This window comes from Pistacia vera, unplaced genomic scaffold (assembly GCF_008641045.1).
Source record: "Pistacia vera cultivar Batoury unplaced genomic scaffold, PisVer_v2 Contig73, whole genome shotgun sequence".
Classification (NCBI taxonomy): Eukaryota; Viridiplantae; Streptophyta; class Magnoliopsida; order Sapindales; family Anacardiaceae; genus Pistacia; species Pistacia vera.
The window spans coordinates 753,869-776,754 of NW_022196590.1; the positions used below are offsets into that span (position 1 = coordinate 753,869).

A 22,886-nucleotide genomic window follows, 5' to 3' on the forward strand; every position below is an offset into this window, starting at 1 on the left:
AATAAAGCTTTAATTAAACAGTAAAAGAAACCTCAATGTTGACTCCTCAACTAATTAATTATTAGGTGTTGGGAGGATGTAACCAATCCTTCAGGAGGGAAATAAATCTCCAAACGCCCATTGCATTTAGGAGATATTACCAGCCAAGTATTTTTTGCGCCGTCCTGCGACTTCATCGAGATATTCCTGCAAACTATGAAATTGAAACCATTTATCAAATAAATGTTGCGGCAAACTTTGAAATTGATGCCTGTTCTTAAGTTTTGGTATTCCATCCTTAATAAGTTTCCGTAATCCTGCCTTGTAACTCCCAATTCTTAACTTTGTTCCCACTTTTCTGTAGGGATAGGGAGGAACTCTTGTAACAATGTCACTTTTATGTCTAATATTCAAGAGATGCAGATTGTTGAGTCCATTGAAGACGTTCTTGAATCCCTTGTCACCAACCTTGGGGCTTGCAAGCACAAAGGCCGTGACCATGCATATTTTGTCTGACCCTGTGCACTCATTATGCTTATTGAAAACCATATCAGTTGCGTTCAATGTTGCAAGTGCTGCACCCAAGCTGTGGCCTGTTACTGTTATACTAATTTCCTCATCTCTATAGTCAGGCATATTCAGCAATCTGTTCACTGCATTCAGCACCTATATATATCGCGACAATCAAAGCATATATCAGATTAGGTAACCGATTTTGCAGGAAAAATAAAAAATTACGATTTATTAACCTGGCCATAACAAATCAAAAAGTTGAAGTCAATAGTCAGAAATTTTGTCAATTTGGAATATTTGTTAACTTATATGGATATATGCAAGTTAATGACAATTATGTATGGGACAAATCAGTCAAAGTGATAGTTACCTTGCTATTTGGTGACGGAGGAAATGGTTTCTTTTTTGGGTGTTGTTTTAACTATATTAAAAGGTATTGTTATTTACTTTTCAATATTTGAATTCATACACCATCCATACTCGTAGATAAAAGCTTACCTGATCTCTGGCACTCAAATTATTGTACTCGGGTTCATTAGTTTTCGACGTGTAAAGGGAGAGAAATCCTCCGTGCACAAGTGGGTTATGGGTTTCCCCAAGAATGTTTGACGCTTGGGTCCGAAAGAACTCAAAATCTTTTATCCACTCGGCCTTAGAATAAGTTCCTCTCCAGCAAATCAAAATGTCTCTTCTTCCTAATACTTCCTTTCCTTTATCTGTTGCCACGGCCACATAACCAATCCAAGCAGATTGGTCCTTAACAATCCAATCGATCCAGGAAGGAACATCTGACATAGCATATATATAGTCGGTCACAGTATATAGCTTGCCAAATTTGTCTGTTTTCATGATGACTTTAGAAAATAAATCTTCCTTTTCATGGGTAGGATGTCTTTTATCATCCGTCATGGAGTCACAAATAGCTTGAATTCTTTCACCATAGAGTTCTATACGCTTTTGGAGATCACCGTTGAGAGGTTTCAAGAGACCCTCCCAGTTCCTCTCACCACTAAGCTCCTTCCACTGATCAGCCATCACTCTTTCTCTGTTTCGTTTTTTCTTGCTCAATTATCCTGAGGAAAATATAAGACTCACAATAAACAATTCGTTCAAATAAGACTTGAAAAGGCAAATCTGATAGACTGCTAGCAAATTTAAAAGTACTTGTAGCAACATAACTAATAATTTCAAGGAATATGACACTTGGTATAAACAACAATAGTAGTCATACAATAATGAACATAAGAGTACTTCTGATAAGCAATGTAATAAACTTGTGAAAACCATCATTTTTCAGTAAAAAAAGCATAACACTCGGTATAAACAAACCTTATACATGTACAATAAACACTTATAAAACTCGTAATAAGAACATTGCAACAAAAATGTTCGTTTCCTAGGCAAATTTCCATCGGAAATGAGCAAATTTCACGAAAAATGAATCATTCGTATGGAATTTGTTTTTCAAACTCTGTTGAATTTGTTGGAACCAGAAAAAAAAAAATTGGGTAAACCAGATAATTGCTTTCCCCGCAACTCGAACATAAGGCTCCTAGGTATAGCTAATCTCCGCTTGCAATCCAGCCACAAAAGAAGAGGTAAAAAGAAAAAAAAAAAATTCTTTTCCAATAAGCCATTTTGGGTTATAGTTTTTCCAATGGCAATATGTCATTGGTAAACTACCACTAGATAACGTAATGGCAAAAGAGCAAAGGGATCCAACATGAGCTCTTGAGTTCAAATCCCCCTAAGTCCTAATAGAAATGGCTATTGAGGAAATTTACCCGATTGTTAATTTCAAAGTTCCGGAGGATTAGTTGAGATGCGTACAAACTGAACCGAACACCTCCAGTTAGCAAAATACAAATATATATATCATCGGTAATGTGTTATGACGGTAGGAAAAACTATATATCTTACCATATAATCTTGTAGGGAATACGAAAACGATAATAATAATAAATAAGAGGTAGGAAAAACAACTTTACGAAGAACAATATGTTGTCAGTAACATGTTTGGGGCGCGTAGGAACAGTCTTGTATCCTACCATTTAATCATGTGGGAAAATAACTTTATCAAGAACAATATACCATACAAAAGAAACAAACAAAGAATATATTAATGACAGATATAACATAAATCCATTTGCATCAAACTAATTCTAAGTATTGGATTGCATTAAATCCATTCATTTTTGTCTCCACTTTCAACTTCAACAAAGCGATGTAAAATTTACTCAAGAATACCAACATAACGTTCAAATCAAGAAAAACCAAAACCAAATTTCAACAAAATAAAAAATGTAAAACAATCTAGGCAAAGATATACTTACTAAGCAAATCCAAGAAAATTAATGAACTCAAAACACAAATTAAGATGGCAGAAAGTTTCTCAACCCAAACAAGCAATGAGAACAGATCCAGCAAGGAAGTCTACAATGAAGAATGAGCAAGAGCTGAAACTTTAGGGATTATATGGTAGAAGAGAAGATGAGAAAAATGTCTGACCTGCAAGGCATATTTTTGTCCCTTATTAACACTGGAAGTCTGGAACAACGACTTTTCAGAGTCAAGTCTGCTCTTTTGCGCTTTATAATAATACCACAAGCCCCGTATTGTTTACATTTTGTCATTTAAAACTTCAATAAGCACTTGGTACTTTTAATTAACATCAAATTATACACTAATAAGATTTAAGTTTTCATTACAATTACGCATAATATACTTTCTATAAGATATTTAAAATTAAATAATTGTAAAAAGGTGAGTAGCGTAAAAAAATTATTATTTTAATTCAAATTTTTCATTTTTATTTTTGATACTGGGTTTCAAGAAAATATATCGCTGTATTTTTAGGCTTGTCCCTTTTTCCAGTCAGAAAACACATCAGTACACATCGATGTTTAATTTTTTTATATTTGGCAAATGAACTATGTCATGAATTCGAAGTTTCCCACTTAGCTGCGTCGTATAAACAACTGTGAAGGTCTTCGGATTAGGTTTGCAATCTCCAAGTCATTCGGATTAGGTTTCCTTCTAAGATTATTTCTCAAATACGTTTGAGAAGTTCAAGGGCTAGACTGGAATAATTTCTTCCTTACCAACTACCACGCGCTCTTAAACATTTTATAATTAGATAAATAAATATTTATAATTTTAATCATAGACATCTTTGTTAACATAATGGAAAGAGAGACGTCATTGTCAAGAGACGTTATTGTCATTGACAGACTTTGGCAAGAGAGATAGCAGCCATGAACGAGTCCTCTAGAGAACCAGCAGCACAATAAAGTTGACTCACCGATTATTAGACTTGTAACAAACATGTATTTTTTATTCTTCTAACAAACATTTTTTTTGTTTTTTGAATGACTTTAAGAGCAACAGAAGAAGAGTAGAAACGAGCTGAAAAGTGACTGTATTTCATGACTGAATCTGTTACAAGAAGCCGGCTAATTTATACAAAGCCGTTGGTTTAAACCTTCTAGTTTTAGACTTTACAAAAGACACCCCATATGAGTAACAAACACATACTCTTAAATGATTACAAACACACCCCATTATACTAATACTCTCCCTTAAACTGGACTATGTAACAAATTACCAATACACTGTCCTAATATGCTCCCTTAAATTAACCTATATACAAGACTTGTAAGCCAACATCCACCTGTAAACTAGACTCAATATCTCCACTATTTGCATCCTGATCATTCTAATCTTAGCAGCACACTTGGTGTCCAACCTCAGCCATTCTCTTAACACCTCAACTTACAAATTCACCAACTCGAAACTAGCAACAACAATTATCAACAGCAAGCAATTATAATTCCAAAACCCTAGCAGACGAACTACAAGTTTATTCTACTTTAGGATCTTCCTGATCAACTTTAGTTTTTTCATTGATCAGAATAACACTGATATCCACCTCAAAATTAGAACCAAAGGCAACATTTAACTTCGCTCTTAGACACTGAAATTTGTTCCCAGGCAATGCCTTGGTCAGAATATCTACAACTTGATACTCTGTGCCAACATATTGAACTACTAATCTCTTCTCAACTGCTAACTCTCTCACATAATGCACATCTGTTTCATTGTGCTTTGTTCTAGCATGGAACACAAGGTTGGATGAGAGAGCTCCAGTAGTCATATTATCACACCACAAAATCGGGGCTATGTTAATGTTTATACCAAGCTTTTGAAATAAATGTTGAATCCAAACCAATTCAGTGGCTACTTGACAAAGGGCTCTATATTCAGCTTCAATTGAGGATAATGAAACCACCTTTTGTTTTCTAGAGCTCCATTGCACTAAATTACCCCGAAGGAAGATGCTGTAGCTACTTGTAGATCGTCTATCACTTACATCACTAGCCCAATTAGCATCTGCATATCCTTCAAGTATAAAATCTAATCCTTTCTTGAACCGAAGTCCATGTTGCAGGGTGCCCTTGATGTACCGCAGGACTTTTTTGTAGGCAGTCTAGTGGGCAGTGGTAGAAGCATGAAGAAACTGACTCAACCAATTGACAGAGAAGGCTAAATCGGGCCTGGAATGTGTAAGATATTGCTTGCCTCCTACAATACTTCTATAGAGAGAAGGTTCTTCAAAGAAAGCACTATCTTCTTTGCCTAGTTTAACTCCTATGGCCATAGGGGTATTACATGCCAGCTTTAATTAACAAATCCTGAGCATACGTGGACTGAGTAAGTAGCAAGGTGGAGTTACTCCTTTGGACTTCAAAGTTAAGAAAATGTTGCAAGGACCCGAGGTGCTTCAGGGTAAATTGCTGTTAGTAAACGACCCATTTACGCAGCGGAAAACAAAAACATAAACAACATGGATCATTCCTTAGAACCAAGATCCGGGTATAAAAATCACAGTTTATACAATATATGTATTAAATGTGCAGAAAAATCTTTTCAAGGTTTAAGGAATCATACCCACGTTGGAGGCTCCTCCAATTTTGTCTCGGAACGTTTTTGCTACCGATCCAAGTGTAGGATCGAACCGACGTAGTCCACATGAAGACAATCGCAAGGAACTAAGGAGGGATTTGCTAGATCCTCCTTAGCCTTAAGAACAAAGAAGAAAATGAGAAGTATTTGATTTTTCAATCAAAACTAAAAGTGGCGTGGGAGAGTGTTTAGGGGCTAGAGAGTTTTTCTCTCAAATGAAAAAGTAATCAATGAATAAAATGAATTCACTAACTTTTCAATTAACACTTTTTCTTTTATAGTCCAATTTAAGTTGCCCTATTCCCGTATGGAATAGGCTTGGGCTCCAACCCAAACACCCCATGTTACCAAACACTCCCAATTAGATATTATTATTTTCCATCATTATCTCAATTAAAATCAATTAATATATATTAACATTTAACAATAATGATAATATATTTAAATATATGCGAACACATATTTAAACATAATTTCACTTATTTAATTTTTCTAAGAAATTAAATAAAGTCTACGACCTCAGCAAATTTAATTGCACTGTGAAATACCAAAATACCCTTTTGCCCAAAAAGACAAAAATGCCCTTCTTTCTTCCGGGCTCTTAAATTATCTTCTGTGTGTGTGACCTATAGGCTCCTCATCATACCGACAATGTATAGTATCGCGATTAACACCAATTAATCGTCTCACTAATACACAGACCAAGATTGGCCCCTAGCAAGGAATCATGGCCACCCGATAGATTCAGATTCAGCAAAGTAGCTGCCTGTCAATGATATGGTTACCATGCAATTCGATCCTTTCATCATACGCCAACTCGATGGGACGAAGGCATAGAAATAGTGTCAACCTTAGGTTACTCTCGATATTATGTATTCAGTTTCTGGACCAATGACCTATATTATAATCCGGATAGAGCAACAACTCAATCCCACTGTGGCCACAGTTTTAGTGTCATTGTCATATACTGAATTGCGCTGTGAGATAAGTTCTCCTATACCCGGGAGTGATGAATCCTCTGTCTATCCACCATAGTCTTGCTTGATGCAGCCAATCACCACCGTATTGACAGCTATGAAAAGAACTGCATTAGGCTAGTGTCAAACTACACCAATCGGTGCACAAGGCGCTCCGGTGATCTCAAGTATATTATCACAACTATACAAATTAAATTTGGATGACAATAATAAATACGATCCATAATTCTTTACATAAGATTTATAAGTTCTTAAAGTCCTTTCAATTGGACACATCCATCGAAATCTAGTTGCAATTGTCAAGGTTTTAAAAACACGGCCCTGACCGGTTGGTCGGTTCAACCGGATGAATCAAGAACCGGTGATCAAGTGGAGACGGTTCGACTAAAAAACTGAAAATATTAAATGACCCAATTTGAACCGCGGTTGGACCGAATTTTTTGTTACGAACCTCTGGTTCAACCCAGTAATTGAACATCTTCATTTTTATTTTTTTTATGACATAGAATGTCTAGCTAATGAATTCATGGAGAAGGGTGAATGTCAGAGTCCATGCGTAAAGTCCAAAGGACTTAAATGAGTATGCCTCATTCAAATGGCCATAACTTTTGATCCGGGAAGAGTTACGGGGCCTATAAAATACCGTTGAAAAGCTTATTTCGAGCCCATCGACGTGGCAAAATCCACCGTTTTGGTATGTTTCAGGACTGTTTTAGTTATTTGCATGTTTTTTCCTATTTTATTTCAGATTTTCTTGTTTTAATTGATTTAATTTTTGTTTCCTTTTGTTATTAAGAGTCTTATTAGATTGATTGTCTCCCTATATAAACTTATTTTTCATTTTAGAGACCATTCAATGCATTATTCGAATTTTTCTTTAGATTTCACAGTTTAAGTTTCTGGATTGAGACTTGTTTATTATCAATAGTCATGGCTGGATTCTAGCATGGGTAATATCAACATTCCATTTATACACCCTATTTCTATTACTCCATAATGTAAATTAGGTCTATTTAATATCCCACTTGAGGTACGTATTTAAGATTTGCTGTATTAGTTAAAAGTTTACTGTTTCAGTTACAATTGAGTTGGTTGAATGGTTGCCTTGAAATTGGTTAAGTTTTGGTGAAGTTTGGAAATCCAATCTTCGCCGGGGCGAAGAAGAAGCTTCACCGTGGCGAGGAGGAGCTGCACTCGCGGGTAGGTTCTGCCCTGTTTCGCCAGGGCAACGGAAAGTGCTTCGCCGTGGTGACAAGCCTAATAAAAAGTTTCTTGAGTTTTCTAGAGAATTCTTCTTTTGGGGCACAATGACCATTCTACCCCTAATTAGTAGGAAAAGTGGGGAGTAAAATGTAAGAAAATTTAGTAGAGATTGTGTTTGGATAGGGGTGTAGTTGTAAAGAATCAAAGGATATAGATGGAATTTCTAAGGAAGGGCAAGGGCAAAATGGGAAATGATGCTTATAATATGTGCTAAAAAGAGTTAAAGTGTAGAGAAACCCTTTATTCATTCATTTCCACCACCTCTTCCATTTGTCTAATTTCTCTCAATTTCTCCATCCAATTTTCCAAGATTTCTAAGGGATTTAAGAGAGCTTTTGAGTAGAGATTTCATCTAAAGCATCCTAAGGTAAGAATTCATGCTTTAGGTGTGAGTTTTCTTATAGTTATAGTGAAGTCTTATTTGGTTGTTATTGTTCTTGTTGTTGTTTTGAGTTGTAGAGAGAAGACAAGACAACAAAGGAAAGGAAAAGTGCTAAAGAAGTCACCTTTTCACAAGGTAAGTAAATCCAACCAACTTGAGTTTTGAATAAGCTTTTGAGTAGAGATTGAGTAGAGATGTATGCCTGTATAAGCATGTTATGTTGTTGAGAATTGAGTTGAGATGAAGATGTATTATGAGAAGTGTTTTTGATGTGTGATGAGAAATGGAATTTGAGATGAAGTTTGAGAGATGTTGTGTGAACCTATTTGGAAGTGCTTTTCTTGGCAGGGATTATGAGTATATGAGGGAGTTTTTCCCCATTTTGGATGGCTAGAGAATGAAGTATAGTAGTAATTTTAGTAGAGTGTTTTTATGCACATGAGTTGCTTGATGAAATGCCTAGGTGAAATCTGCCCTGTCACTGCCGTGACTTTCTAAGTAATTTTTGGGCATCTTACGGATTGAACTGGGCTGAGACCAAAACATAGAAGTTATAGCCCTGTTTCTAAGCTTTAAAACGAGACCAAAACCGTAGCAATCCGAGGTGTATAACGCAAGTTATGGCCTTTTTAGTGTGACCTGTGCAGAATGACTGTTTTGAGGAAATCTTGTATTTGGCATTTCATAAGTGCATTAGTGAGCATGAGCTATCCATACGCATTTTTATGCACTTAAGAAGTAGCTTGAGACATAGTAGAGAATTTGAGTATAAGTTACTTTAAGGGTAAAGAGAAAGAAAGATTAAGCATTAGAGAACAAAGAGAAAAGAGAATAGAGTAGGTTGTGCGATGGGGAACCCGTGAGTAATGGGTAGAGTATTCCCGCATGTACGCCGCATTGAGAGAGCGGCATGAGTATGAGATAGAGAAGTGGTGTAGCCCGTGAGAGTGCATGCGGATGAGGGCTATACCCGAGTACCCGAGAGAGAGATTATATACTCACGTGGCCAAGGGTTCCGAATCCATGCATAACCGAGTCCGATCGGCTAGAATGAGTAGAGGTCACGTAGAGTGGGAGCGAGTCCCGGCCGTGCCGCCGGTAAGATGGGGCCGTGACTTACTACAGAATTATTAGAAAAGAGTTCGAAGAAAGAGAAAGAGAGAGAGAGAGAGAGAAAAGTACCAAAGAGAAATTGAATGAGAAGTTGTAAGGAAAGAATTAGAGAGAGAAAGTTACGGGGATAGATAAGTAGAGGATTTACTTACTGAGCATTATTTTAGTGCTCACTCCGTTGTTTTCCTATGTTTTGCAGGATCTAGGTGAGGACACGGTCGGATGGATGTCGGCGCTCGAGGAGAAGCGGTTACACTGTCTATTATTTTTTTGATGACTTTTGTACACATTATAATTTTGTGTAAAAATGTATATGTTGTAAAGAATATATATAAATATATATATATATTTAATAAAAAGAAAATTTTGGGCCCAATTTCTTTATATTATTTTATATGTATTTCATTATGAGTATTCGAGTAGAAAGTGGCTATTACAGTCCACTAATAGGAAGATATACACTAGTGATTAATAAAAAAGGATAAAAACTATAAACCCACCACTCAATTGATATCTTAATAATATTATTAATATTATTTAGGTTTAGGTTAATATAATAAACCTACCATAAAACAAGATAAAACAATAAACCTGCCACTGATGAATTGACATCTTATAAGTATTATTATTTTTTAGTTTTAGGTTAACATAATATTTTATATAGCAGCCAACCAAATCACAATGCCCATAAACCCGCCGCCTATATTGATCATGATCTCTTTATTAAAAGAGAAGTTGCAACTTACAAGTAGCGCCATTATAATATTATTCTTCCTCCAATTTTTTCCCTCCCACATTTTTTATCTCAAACTCTCCCTCTCTCTCTCTGTGGCGCTTCAATTCACATATTTTATGTCAGATTCTCTCTCTGTGGCGCTTCAATTCACGTATTTTATGTCAGACTCTCTCTCTCTCTCTCTCGGTGGCACTTCAATTCATTAAGGCACCAATCTACATTGTTAAGGTTGGTAGGGAAACACAGCAAATTAAGGTTAAATTACATTTATTTTCGTTTCAAAAAAATCTGGAATATTAATTCTTCAATTTTTTTTTTTTGCTGCTGGATTCAATCCATAGTTTCAACATGGTTGTTTGGTAATTCGTTTTCTTTTTAGTAGCTAAAAATCTCTTTTTGATGATTTGTTTTATTTTGTAATTGAATTAGGGATTTGTAATTTATTTTAAGAAAATTGTGCATTTTAATTTCCATTTTATGGATTAAATTCATTGTTATAACATTGTCGTTTTGTAATTTGATTTCATTATAGTAGCTAGAATTTGATAGACTATAAACTTGATTTTTGATTTGAGAAATTAGAAGTCAGAATTATGTTCATTAGGTTTGTTTCTGTTTTTTATTATTGGTGACTCACTTGCAGCATAAGTTTTGCAAACCTAGGTTAATTCCACTTTCCACTGGATTGAGCATTTTTTTTAGTATTGTTTGTGTGCTTGTTAGCCTTCTTTGTTTTGACTAGATGCGAATCTTGCTCTACCACCCCTTTCTTTAAAAAGAAAGAACTCTAGTGAATGGCCACCAGCCTAAGAATGTAGACTTGTTCACAATACATTTATAGATAAAGGTTTCTAGGCCAGAACCCTATATAGAGATAGAGATTGACTCCCTTTCATGGTTAGGAAATCTGAACCTATTAGTAAGCTAGTCCCCGAAATAGGAAATTTTTTCTAGCTGCACTTGCCTCTCACAATTTATGTTAAATATTTCATGAACACAATTTTTCAAGTACTAGACTAACTAGTTCAGCTTTATAAAACTATCATGCATGATTAGCTAGCCAAAACTTTGATATTAATTTATTTATCTATGTTAGATGTTTAATAAGAATAGGAACAAGGGTAAAAAAAAATCGACACCGAGCATGAATACTTCTCATAATACTCTTATTTCGTCAACTCCTCAGTCTTCCTACGGCATCTGTCTCTCCGGCATGGACTCCTCCGACATTGAGTCCTTATTCGACTCCTCCGGCTTCAATACATATTACACCTTTCAGTCCTATTGGAGATGATAGTGTATCAGGTAGTATTTGTATATGTTAATGTTTGAAATTATTTTATTTTATTCATTATAGTATTGAATGTAAAGTTTTAAATATTGCAAGAGCCTCCTCCTTCAAAGAAGAAAGTACGTCTGACAACACGTGGAGTAGGCACCGAAAATATTGTCAAGGTCTCTGGGAAGATTAGGATTGTGATGGATCCTGAAACTAGGAGATGAATTAGCTTCAAAGTGACTATCAAGTGAATGTAGGTTTTTGGTACGAACCATGGCTCTACATCAGGCTAAAAAGTGGATGAAGATTGACCTTGATGATAAAAGTTGATTATGACTCATTTATTGGTAAACTTGTTTTTAATTTTATTAATTACAATTTTTTTATTACAATATATTGAATAATTACTAATATATTGGAATATATATATATACTATATATATATATACATATATAGTATATAATATAATATATAGACAAATTTGATATTGATTTGAATGATCTTTAGTCCTTGAGTACCTTAATAGTCTTATGGGTAGGGCTTATCGCGATAATCGTTATGATCTTGCTGAGTATTTCGAGGTTTTGAGGATCCTGAAGAAGCATGACGACACCCTTATAAAGATGTGGACCAGAAGATTGGGATTGGTTATGCACATTTTTTGTAGTGAAGATTATCAGGTAATTTTTTTAATATTAAGATTTTTACTAGTAACATTACGTGGATGATTTATACTCAATGCTTAGTTATTATTAAGTTATTATTGAAATATTATCTAATATTTATTTTGGCCTAACTAAAATATTATATATATTTCATTATCCATCATGATTCAATTTTAGAAACTTTAGAAAGTAACAAGGCCAATCGTGCTAAGTTGTCGTACAATCATTAGGTGGGTCAAAACCCTTTGTTTTTTACCGAACAAAAAATTCAGAGGTTTGAAATATTTTTTTTTGAGTAATTTTATATTTAAAATATAAGTTTAATTGTTATTTATTTGTTCATTTTGAATATTAATTGCTTTATTTGTTATTTTTTGAATATTAGGATCTTCCTAAAGGCCAACTCCAAGGGGAGGTGCATTTATTCCATGACACTCATTTTAACAATAAAAGAAATACTTGGATAAATGATGAAGCTAAGGCTCGATATGTAAGTATTATGTAGTGTATTTTTTTTTTTTGGTATAAAAGTTTATTATATTTTTATATTATACCCTAATACCTTTTAATTTTTAATTATAAAATTATATTGTGTTTATTTATATGGCGTATGGACATAATATTATTTTGTAGGAACAAATGGAGAACATTCTCAACAGGAGCCTGAAGAAGGTTCTCAACCACCTACTCAATTAGAGATCACTCAACAGGTTTTAGGAAAAAAAACCTGGTATTATTGTGGGTAGGTTATGTTCCAAAACCACTGCATCTTCGAAGACTAGAAGCGAGCCGATCAAGAAGTTTAGAGGAACTACACACTTACGTGAGGAGGTGCAAGAACTACGAGGCATAAGGGAAGAATTTCACAATATAGGCAAACGATGGAGAAGATGCAACAGTTCATCTCAATGAATATGGGTTCTCGATCTAATGGCTCACAATTTTTGGGTCAATTTCACCTGATCCTCCACCACCTGCAACAATTTGAGTTTTATTTGTCACTTTTGTTGAACATTAAAAATTTAGTCAACTTTATATATTTAACTTTTATTTAAAAAAACATATATATTCTATAATATATTTGGTTCGATAATTGTTTGATTTGAATTAATACATTTACAAATGATATTTTACGTTTAGAATTAAATTTTAAAATGTCTAAGATAAAATTTATAATATATATATATATAATATTATATATATATATATGGCGACCACAATTATATTTCGACGTTGTAGACTTTTAGCTATGAAATACATTCAAAGTTGAAAAGTTTTGTGATGACTTTTACGTTTCATCGCTAATGTTTCAAGTGACAAAATATAAAGTACCGTCATGTTATACTTTAAACGACACATATAGAGATTACGTCGCTATTAACTTTCGGCGACAACAAATATTTTATTGGACTACATGTTAGGCGACAAAACGTCACATTTCGTCGCTGTATACTTTAAGCAACGCATATAATTAAATGTCGCTATTAACTTTATGACAAAAATGCACATTTCGTCGCGGTATATGTAGGCAAGCAAAATTCACATTTCGTCACGGTAAAGTTAACAAAAACACACAATCTCGTCATGGTATAGAGGAGGCGACACAATAGAGAGTACGCTCTATTACTTAGGCAACGACATTTAATATTCATCTGTAATTAGATTTAGCGACAAAAATGGTATAGGCGAAATTTTTTTGGTTTGTCGAGATTTAGCGACGAATTTTAAAAAATTGTCACCTAAAATCAAGTGCGACATGCCTACCGCAACGATCATGGCGATGATTTTTTTCTTGGCTAAATGTACCGCAACATTTCTAGGTTTTTAGCAACAAAAAAATTGTAGCTAAAAGCCATTTTTGTTGTAGTGTGTTTTCAACCTTCGCTTTGGTGAAAAAGCAAAACTCTCATTTTAAGTGGACCCATCACCATTAAGGAAAACTCCAATGCATTTTAACTTCCCACTGGTAGAAGGTACCTTCGCTTTGGCGAATAAGGTTTTGACGAACAGTGGTTTGATTAAAACCATGGTGATGGAAGGCTTACGTGACTTAATATACTATAGTTGAGGGGTTTGTTATTTAATATCTCACCAGAATATTATCTTTGTTAGAATGACATTGTTTGGCATGTTATTGAACATTCAACCTTAGCATGCATTCTAAAAAAAAATTAAATGGCTGGTACATGGCCCTACTAAAACCGATTTCCTCGAGCCTAGAGGAATAGGTGGGTCACTAGGGGTCCTGTAATAAATCTTGAGCCTTCAAGTATGATCGTCTCTTCTTGATCCGTCTTCAAGTACATTACAAAGCATCATTCAAATTTACTACTAATTTTACACAACAAATTTAGAAACCCGATACATTCGAGGGGAATAAGATGAGAAAAGAATGTACATCGAGAAGAGGAGAGAAGGTAGGACACACAGGCCCTATTTAAAATATTACACCATACATACCCAAAATAATTAAACATTCACCATAGGTCTAAGGCTCATGTACCGGGCACCATGCAATTACAAACAAGTACATAGCATACATTTCAAAACAATCAATTTTTGAATCGGGTGGGTTATATATATAATTACCCTCTTAAATGTGCAGAATGATGATGGCTTTATAGGTTATTAAAATTGCAGTTCGAACCTGTGCAAAAACACAAAATTGGGCAGCAGCCACGTCGCGGAAAACCTGGAAATCCAATATGAACAGTTCGCATTTTTTGCAGTTTTTGTGTAATAACACGAATCAAATCAAATCGAATGCACACACATTCAACCAGGATATCAACCAACCAATATAACATCCATCAACACATTATAAACCAGTTTACATTTGAATCATTCATCCATAAGCAGATTTTGCAGATTTTTCAAAAATAACATGTTATCAACCGAATACATGTTATAGTACATACAATAAACTGTAAAATTTGATACCCAGGCTCTGATACCATCGTTAAATGACCCATTACACAGTGGAAAACAAAAACTAAACAACATGGATTGTTCCTTAGAACCAAGATCTGGGTACAAAAATCACAGTTTATCAATATATATATTAAATCTGCAGAAAAATCTTTTCAAGGTTAGGAATCATACCCACATCGGAGGCTCCTCCAATTTTGTCTCTGAACGTTTTTGCTACCGATCCAAGTGTAGGATCGAAACCGACGTAGTCCACACAAAGACAAGCGAAGGAACTAAGGAAGGATTTGCTAGCCTCCTTGCCTTAAGAACAAAGAAGAAAAAGAGAAGATTTGATTTTTCAATCAAAACTAAAAGTGGCGTGGAGAATGTTTAGGGGTTGGAGAGTTTTTCTCTAAAATGAAAAAAGTAATCAAGAATAAAATGAATCACTAACTTCGCAATTAACCTTTTTCTTTTATAGTCCAATTTAAGTTGCCCTATTCTATATGGAATGGCTTGGGCTCCAACCCAAACACCCCATGTTACCAAACACTCCCAATTAGATATTATTATTTTCCATCATTATCTCAATTAAATCAATTAATATATATTAACATTTAACAATAATGATAATAATTTAAATATATGCGAACACATTTAAACGTAATTTCACTTATTTAATTTTTCTAAGAAATTAAATAAAGGCTACGACCTTAGCAAATTTAATTGCACTGTGAAATACCAAAATACCCTTTTTCCCAAAAAGATGAAAATACCCTTCTTTCTTCGGGCTCTTAAATTATCTTCTATGTGTGCGACCATAGGCTCCTCATCATACCGGCAGTGTATAGTATCGCGATTACACCAATTAATCGTCTCACTAATACACATACCAAGATTGGCCCCTAGTAAGGATCATGGCCACCCGATAGATTCTAATTCAGCAAAGTACCTACCTGTCAACGATATGGTTACCGTGCAATTCGATCCTTTCATCATACGTAACTCGACGGGACAAGGCATAGAAATAGTGTCAACCTTCGGTTACTCTCGGATATGTATTCAGTTTCTGGACAATGACCTGTATTATAATCTGGATAGAGCAACAACTCAATCCCACTGGGCACAGTTTTAGTGTCATTGCCATATACTGAATTGCGCCGTGAGATAAGTTCTGTAAAACCCCCCTCCAGTCAGGTATCCTCTAAATATCCCTCAATGAGAATCCCGAGGATACATGTCTGGAGAACGAGTGTATTTAGAAAAAATCTATGTAAGGATAAATATAATATATCCAAAACATGCATATAAAATGTCACGCAGGATCCAAACTTATAATTTAAAACTTAAGAAATTATACAATCAAACATATTTATAGGGTGGAAGCTTCTTAAGGTATTTCACAAATATTTATATTTACATTATTACATCAAGATAAAAAATCGAGATGACAATAAATCATCTCCCCTACGTGTAGTCCCACTGTCTCTAGCATCCCTGCTTCTAGTCTACCTGCAAAGCAATCAACAATGAAAGGGTGAGCGCTAACGCTCCGTAAGGATGATCCGTTTCATTCTGAATGTACTATTTGATCTTTATTTAAAATATTTATTAACACATCACTTATCTTTACATCTAGGTACTTCCCTTTTTATTACTAATCAATTGCTTTCATCATTTTATCCCATGGCTATATAAACATCAATGTGTACACATACAATAAGTATGTAACATAGTACACGCACATACATATCATGACAAACATCTAAAATCATCTAACATGAGTATAAATCATCTCCTGATGAAATAACATCATAACTCATGTAATGCAACTAAATGCATATGAACATTTAACCTCTAGCGATCGGACCTTTCTTAGCATCTTAAGCACTCATATCATCTAGCCTCAAATTTCATCTAGAGGTCATATCATCGGGAGGCGTGCTTACGCGTTATTTAGCATCTAAAGCATATATATCATCTTTCCTCAACCAGTATACGAGGATATGCTTACGCGTTTTCCATCGTGTCTATATGCATCTCTATCATGTTTATTTGCATCTCTAACATCTTATGGCATGTAAATACATATTTGTGGCTTAATACTTAATTCATCTATGGATTATCAATCCACTTACAACCTCTTGCTCATACATCATCTTAAAACATGTATTATATTGCATCTTCAGCCATTTCATAACATTAATCATGTTAACATCATGACCATGTATATCTTTCAAATATCATCTAACTAATGGGTAACATTAGTACATGTTATACTTACAAAATACATTAATAATCAATTCATATCATAAGAATTGATTATGTTTAAATCTTAAACTTAATAACCAGTTTATTCAGGCCTTTTCCATCCTTTCTCAAATGAATGGGCTCTTGGCATAAACATAAAAGTTATAGGTCTGTGTCTTAGCTTTCTAATGCTTCAAGAATCATCTCATTTCGATTTTTATAACTCAAGTTATGGTCGAAATACAGAAGCAGGGTTAACAAAACCTCCAAGCTCACTAAATCCGAATTTCATATTAACTATGCCACATCAATTCCTATTAAAATAACCAATAGGTTAACTTAGGATCAAATAAACTCCCCTTAATAGCTTTAACATCTTAAAAGAAGTGTAAAATCTCATTCCCATAATCATCCATTATTGCTAAACATTGTAAGCTAATGCAAACAACACATCAACCATTCTAAAGCAACCATTCAACACCATGTGGCTCCAATACTACAATTTTTGCCACAATCAGTATCCACACTTCATTTCTTCAATCAAACATAACCACTCATAAAACATAAATAGCAATAACTTCATGTATAATGAATCAGCAATAAGTAGAATAAATGAGTTCAACTACACTTGCCCAACTAATTCTATGCGTAAAGCCTTAATTTAAGGTTTTAAAAAGCATAAACCCTAAAGTCATGGGAGGTTTTCCTTACCTTTTTAAGACTTCCTCAACAAATCCTTTGCCTTTGACTTCTTTTACACCTAATCCTACATATATAACATTATACCTCAACATTCATTCAAATCTTCAAATTACATCAAACTAAAGTTTAACCTTACTTAAACCCTTCTAATTGAAGATCCAAGGCTCTATCTTGTTCTCCTTGAAAATTATGCAAAAATCCTTGAAAACCTAGAGAAAGAAAGCTGTTTCATGGAAGATTTGAGAGAAAATGAGAAAATGTTGAAGAAATGCTCTCTCCCTTGGCTTGAACGAATTTCATCTCATTATGGGAAAATATTTCATTATTTTCCAAAATTATGCTATTGGCCCAATTATTTAATTGTATACTCATAAGTCCTTAATTCTTCATATAAGGGCATTTTGGTCATTTCCCACTATACATAATATTACTTAATTAATGCCATTAAATGCAATGAAGCCTACTCATCCTTGAATTTTCAATGCTTATCGTAGGCAAAATAACCATTTTGCCCCCAAACCTTTTATGGGATAAATGATTCAACCGTTCCAAATGAATTGACTATTGGCCTTAGTTAGATTTCATGCTTTTAACATAAAATAAATATTTAAAGGACTATTTTGAGTGGAACATACCTTTGACGTCTTGGGTATTACATTTCCTCCCCCCTTGCAATAATTTCGTCCTCGAAATTATAGAAACAGCCGGTATCGACTTCTCATATCTTGTCCATTCCCAAGTAGCTTCTTCTATCTTGTGATCCTCCAAAGTACTTTAAATCGTGGAATTGCTTGTTTCTGAGCTCTTTATCTTCTGTCAAGGATTTGATTTGGGCGTTCTCATAAGCCAAATTATCCTGTAATTCCACTTCCTCCATCTGAAGACAATGTGAAGGATCACTAACATACTTACGCAACAAAGAGACATGGAAACATTATGGACTCTTTCCATGTCATTGGCAGCGCAAGTCTATAAGCTACTTTGCCTACCCTTTCCAATACTTCAAAGGGTCCAATGTAACGTGGAGCGAGCTTGCCTTTCTTTCCAAATCTCATAATGTTTATAAGGCATAACTTTTACAAAAACTTTGTCGCCCACTTGGAATTCCACTTCTTTTCTTTTAGGTCGGCATAGCTCTTTTGTCGATCTTGAGCTTGCTCATTTCTTTAATAAGTTAACATCTTCAATCATTTTCTGGGTCATCTCTGGTCAACTGCTTGAATCAAAGAGTCTTTTTCTCCAATATCATCCAATACAAAGGGATCTGCACCTTTTTCCATATAAGCTCATATGGGGCCATCTGGATATGTGATTGTAGCTGTTGTTATAGGCAAATTCTATTAGTGGAAGTACATCACTCCATTTTGCCTTGTGATCCATACAACAAGCTGTCAGCATGCTTCAATTACCTGGTTAGTCCTTTCAATTGGCCATCCGTTTGAGGATGATAAGCCATACTGAAGGCTAACTTTGTACCCAATGCTCTCTGCATTCCAACCCAAATAGCGTATGAAAAACTGGTATCTCTGTCTGATACAATCGTCTGGGTACTCCATGTATATCACAATCTCTCTGACATATAAGCCCCAACGAAAGCATCTATCTATCTTGTATAGGTAGAAAATGAGCTGTCTTGGTCAATTTATCAACCACCACCCAGATTGCATATATCTTGCTGAACTTTAGGAAGTCCCACAATGAAGTCCATTGAGATATCTCCATTCCATTTAGGAATCTCTAAAGGTGGTGGGAATCCTGATGGTCTCTGATGCTTGCCTTACTGTTGACATGTTAAACATTGGCAACATAATCGGCAATGTCGTTTTTCATACCTGAGACCAATAACTTTTCATTCACATCTTGATACATTTTACACTCCCAGTGTGGGCTGTATAAAGTGTATTGTGTGCCTCACTAAGGATTTTATTCCTTAGTTCATCATCTTAAGGTACACATATTCTATCTCTAAACATCAGTGCCTTGACTATTTTAAAGTCTGTCTTTACTTCTATTATCCGTTGGCAGATTATCTTGCAGGTATATCTTTACCTGTTTCATCTTGATCTCCTCACCAAAGTGGGTTTGATCTCCATTTGGGCCAATCCTCCTTTGATCACAATTTCAATTCCTTCTGGAGGATCTCCTGCTGTAATTGTCCCTATACAGTGATTTGAGAAAAGAGACTTTTCTACTAAGGGCATCTGCTACTGCATTAGCTTTCCCTGGATGGTATCTGATGGCAAGTCATAGTCTGTCACCAATTCAACCATCTCCCTGTCTCTATCAACTCTTTTGAGTGAAGAAATACTTCAAACTCTTATGGTCAGTGTATATGTTGCATTTCAATCCATACAAGTAGTGTCGCCATATCTTCAAAGCAAAAAACCACTGCTGCTAATTCCAAGTCATGGGTAGGATATCTGCTTCATAGTCTTTCAATTGTCTAAAGGCATAAGCATGACTTTCCTTTGCTGCATCAACACTGCTCCTAAACCATTGTGGGAGGGCATCAACGTAATATCATAATCAATGCCTCTTTGGCAATGTAAGAATTGGAGCTGTAGTTAATCTTTTCTTCAAATCCTGAAAGCTTTGCTCGCATGCCTCAGTCCATTCAAATGGTACTTCTTTCTGGTGAGAGCTGTAAGTGGTCTGGCTATCTTTGCAAAGCTTCCACGAATTCCTATAGTACCCTGCTAAGCCAGAAACTTCTAACCCTCTTCACTGTCTTTGGCCTCTGCACATCGAGCACCATTTCTCACTTACTAGGATCCACGATACACCGTCTTTAGAGATCACATGACCCAAAAAGGTAACTGATCCAACCAAAACTCACATTTAAAAATTTGGCATACAGCTGTTTCTCTCGCAATCTTTGTAACATAAATCAAGGCTCGGCATGTTCTTCTAAAGTCTTGGAATAAAAATAGGATATCATCAATAAATACCACTATGAACTTGTCAAGGACATCATGAAAACTCTGTTCATCAAGTCCATAAAAATTGCAGGTGCATTAGTCAATCCGAATGGCATCACAACAAATTCATAATGCCCACTTGTTCGAAAAGCCGTTTTCGGTATATCTTCCTTGGCCACTCTAACCTGATGGTATCTGACCTTAGATCAATTTTTGAAACAATGAGGCACCTTTTAATTGGTCAACAAATCATTATGGGCAATGGGTACTTATTCTTTACTGTTACTTTATTCAGTTCATGGTAATCTATACACATCTCATGACACCTTCTTTTTCACAAATAGAATTGGAGCACCCCATGGAGAAGACTCGGCCTGATAAACCTGTCTAACAACCTTGTAACTGCTTCTTCAATTCTTGGAGCTCAGCTGGGGCCATGCGATAAGGAGCCTTAGAAATGGGGTGCTATACCGGGGCTAGTTCTATACTAAACTCCACTTGCCTCTCGGAGGTAAACCAGTGCTGCTGAAGGGTTGGCATCTGCCTGCATCTGGGCCACATTATATACCCTGGCTATCGTGCCTCCAACTGCAGGTACTGAAGTTGCAGAACCAATGGGACAATCTTAGTAATATGACCGGCTGGCGACACCTGAAACAAACATTGGTCCCCACTAGACATTACCCGGTGTCTTCTCGACATTTCTTACAGTAACTAACCTTACCCTTCTCTTTATGGCCCTTTTCTTCATGTCCTTCCCGTTGGCTTTAGGTAAGACTCATTTCTTGCCTCCCTATAGTCTTTGCCAACAACTTGCTGCATACTAGATTGGCCAAGTGGAGAGGACTACTTGCCACTGTTGGGGAAAGAGCTAATTTGGTCTCTTTGTAAGTACACCTCTGCTCTAATGGCTCTAGTGAGTGCTTCACTATATGTTTGGGAGGGTTGTGACTCGACATAACACCTGGCAATAGTGGGATGAAGTCCCCACAAATCTCTCCAATCGGGTCTGTGGTGTATTGACCAGTGTCGGTGCAAAATTAGCCAAGGAGTTGAACTTGATTGAATATCTTAACCGTCATATTTCCTTGTTGCAGATTAATAAATTCTTGTAGTTTAAGGATATCATGTTGTTGTCGGTACTGCTCCTCAAACAATTCTTGAACCTGACCAAGTGAGAGTGGTGGTATCTGAGTCTGCTCCATAAGCTCCCACCATGTCATAGCATCTCCTCTCAATAGGTACGTAGCATACCGGATCTTCTCTTGATCTGTCATAGGAAATAGAGCAGTAGCTTTCTCACCAACTTGATCCATTTGTTCGGCTATACTAGATCATTAGTGCCACTAAATTATGGAGGCTGATTTTCACTGAGAGGCATAAATTGGTTCATCTGCTTTGGGGCAACATTGCTTCTAGAGTACTCGTCCTGCTGCTGACTTGGTACCACATTGGTCGTCACTGTTGTCACCGGAGCACTTGTACTTTTCGGGGGGTTCTCCTTAAAGCTCTATTAATAGCCTCTTGGATCATACGCTCCAATGTTCAACAATCTAAACCCAGAGTGCTTGATAGTAGCAGCTGCTGGGGTTAGGAGCTTCAGGTGCCGTTGAACATCTTGTGCATTTGAAGCATCACTGGACCTGGATCTGTTCTCCTGGTTTTATATTTATTCCCTTTCACAGTACACATAAACGTTAATCATCTAATCAATCTTACATAAAATTAGGTAAACATACTTACAGCGATCGGACAACTTGAGCAGCGGAACTTCACATGAGGGATACTGTCATCAACTCATAAATGCCTGACTCCGAATAGAAAACATCTTAAAAGACCCCTTTTTAAAGTAAAAAAAAAAAAAAAAATACTTGTCTGATACCAAATGTAAAACCCCCCTCCAGTCAGGTACCTATAATATCCCTCAATGAGAATCCGAGGATACATGTCTGGAGAACGAGTTGTATTTAGAAAAATCTATGTAAGGATAATAATAATAATATCCAAAACATGCAATAAAATGTCACGCAGGATCCAACTTATAATTTATAAACTTTAAGAATTTACAATCAAAACATATTTATAGGGTGGAAGCTTCTAAAGTATTTCACAAATATTTATCATTTACATTATTTACATCAAGATAAAACATCGAGATGAAATAAATCACTCCCCTCACGTGTAGTCCCACTGTCTCTAGCATCCCTCGCTTCTAGTCTACCTGCAAAGCAATCAA

General features: G+C 35.6%; 1 protein-coding gene across 2 annotated transcripts; it reads right to left on the minus strand.

The window, feature by feature from the left end:
* On the minus strand, nucleotides 1-3,046 carry LOC116115070 (phospholipase A1-II 1-like). 2 transcript variants are annotated; one of them, XM_031401206.1, is made up of 3 exons: nucleotides 3,001-3,046; nucleotides 991-1,565; nucleotides 1-645 (listed from the first exon to the last, which is right to left on the minus strand). In XM_031401206.1, exons 2-3 carry the CDS (start codon nucleotides 1,525-1,527, stop codon nucleotides 127-129), a joined length of 1,056 nt encoding a protein of 351 aa, XP_031257066.1. In that variant the 5' UTR covers nucleotides 1,528-1,565; nucleotides 3,001-3,046; the 3' UTR covers nucleotides 1-126. The 2 variants fall into 2 exon arrangements, with proteins under 2 accessions (XP_031257066.1, XP_031257065.1); XM_031401205.1 differs by lacking the exon at nucleotides 3,001-3,046 and adding an exon at nucleotides 2,826-2,973.
* Between the last annotated feature and the right edge of the window lie 19,840 nt (nucleotides 3,047-22,886).

What these genes read in the sequence shown, in the direction of transcription:
- LOC116115070 (XM_031401206.1), bottom strand. Translation starts at nt 1,527, where the DNA reads ATGGCTGATCAGTGGAAGGAGCTTAGTGGTGAGAGGAACTGGGAGGGT. An exon ending in ATTTGAGTGCCAGAGATCAG is followed by an intron (nt 646 to 990) that starts GTAAGCTTTTAT and finishes CGATATATATAG; the next exon opens with GTGCTGAATGCAGTGAACAG.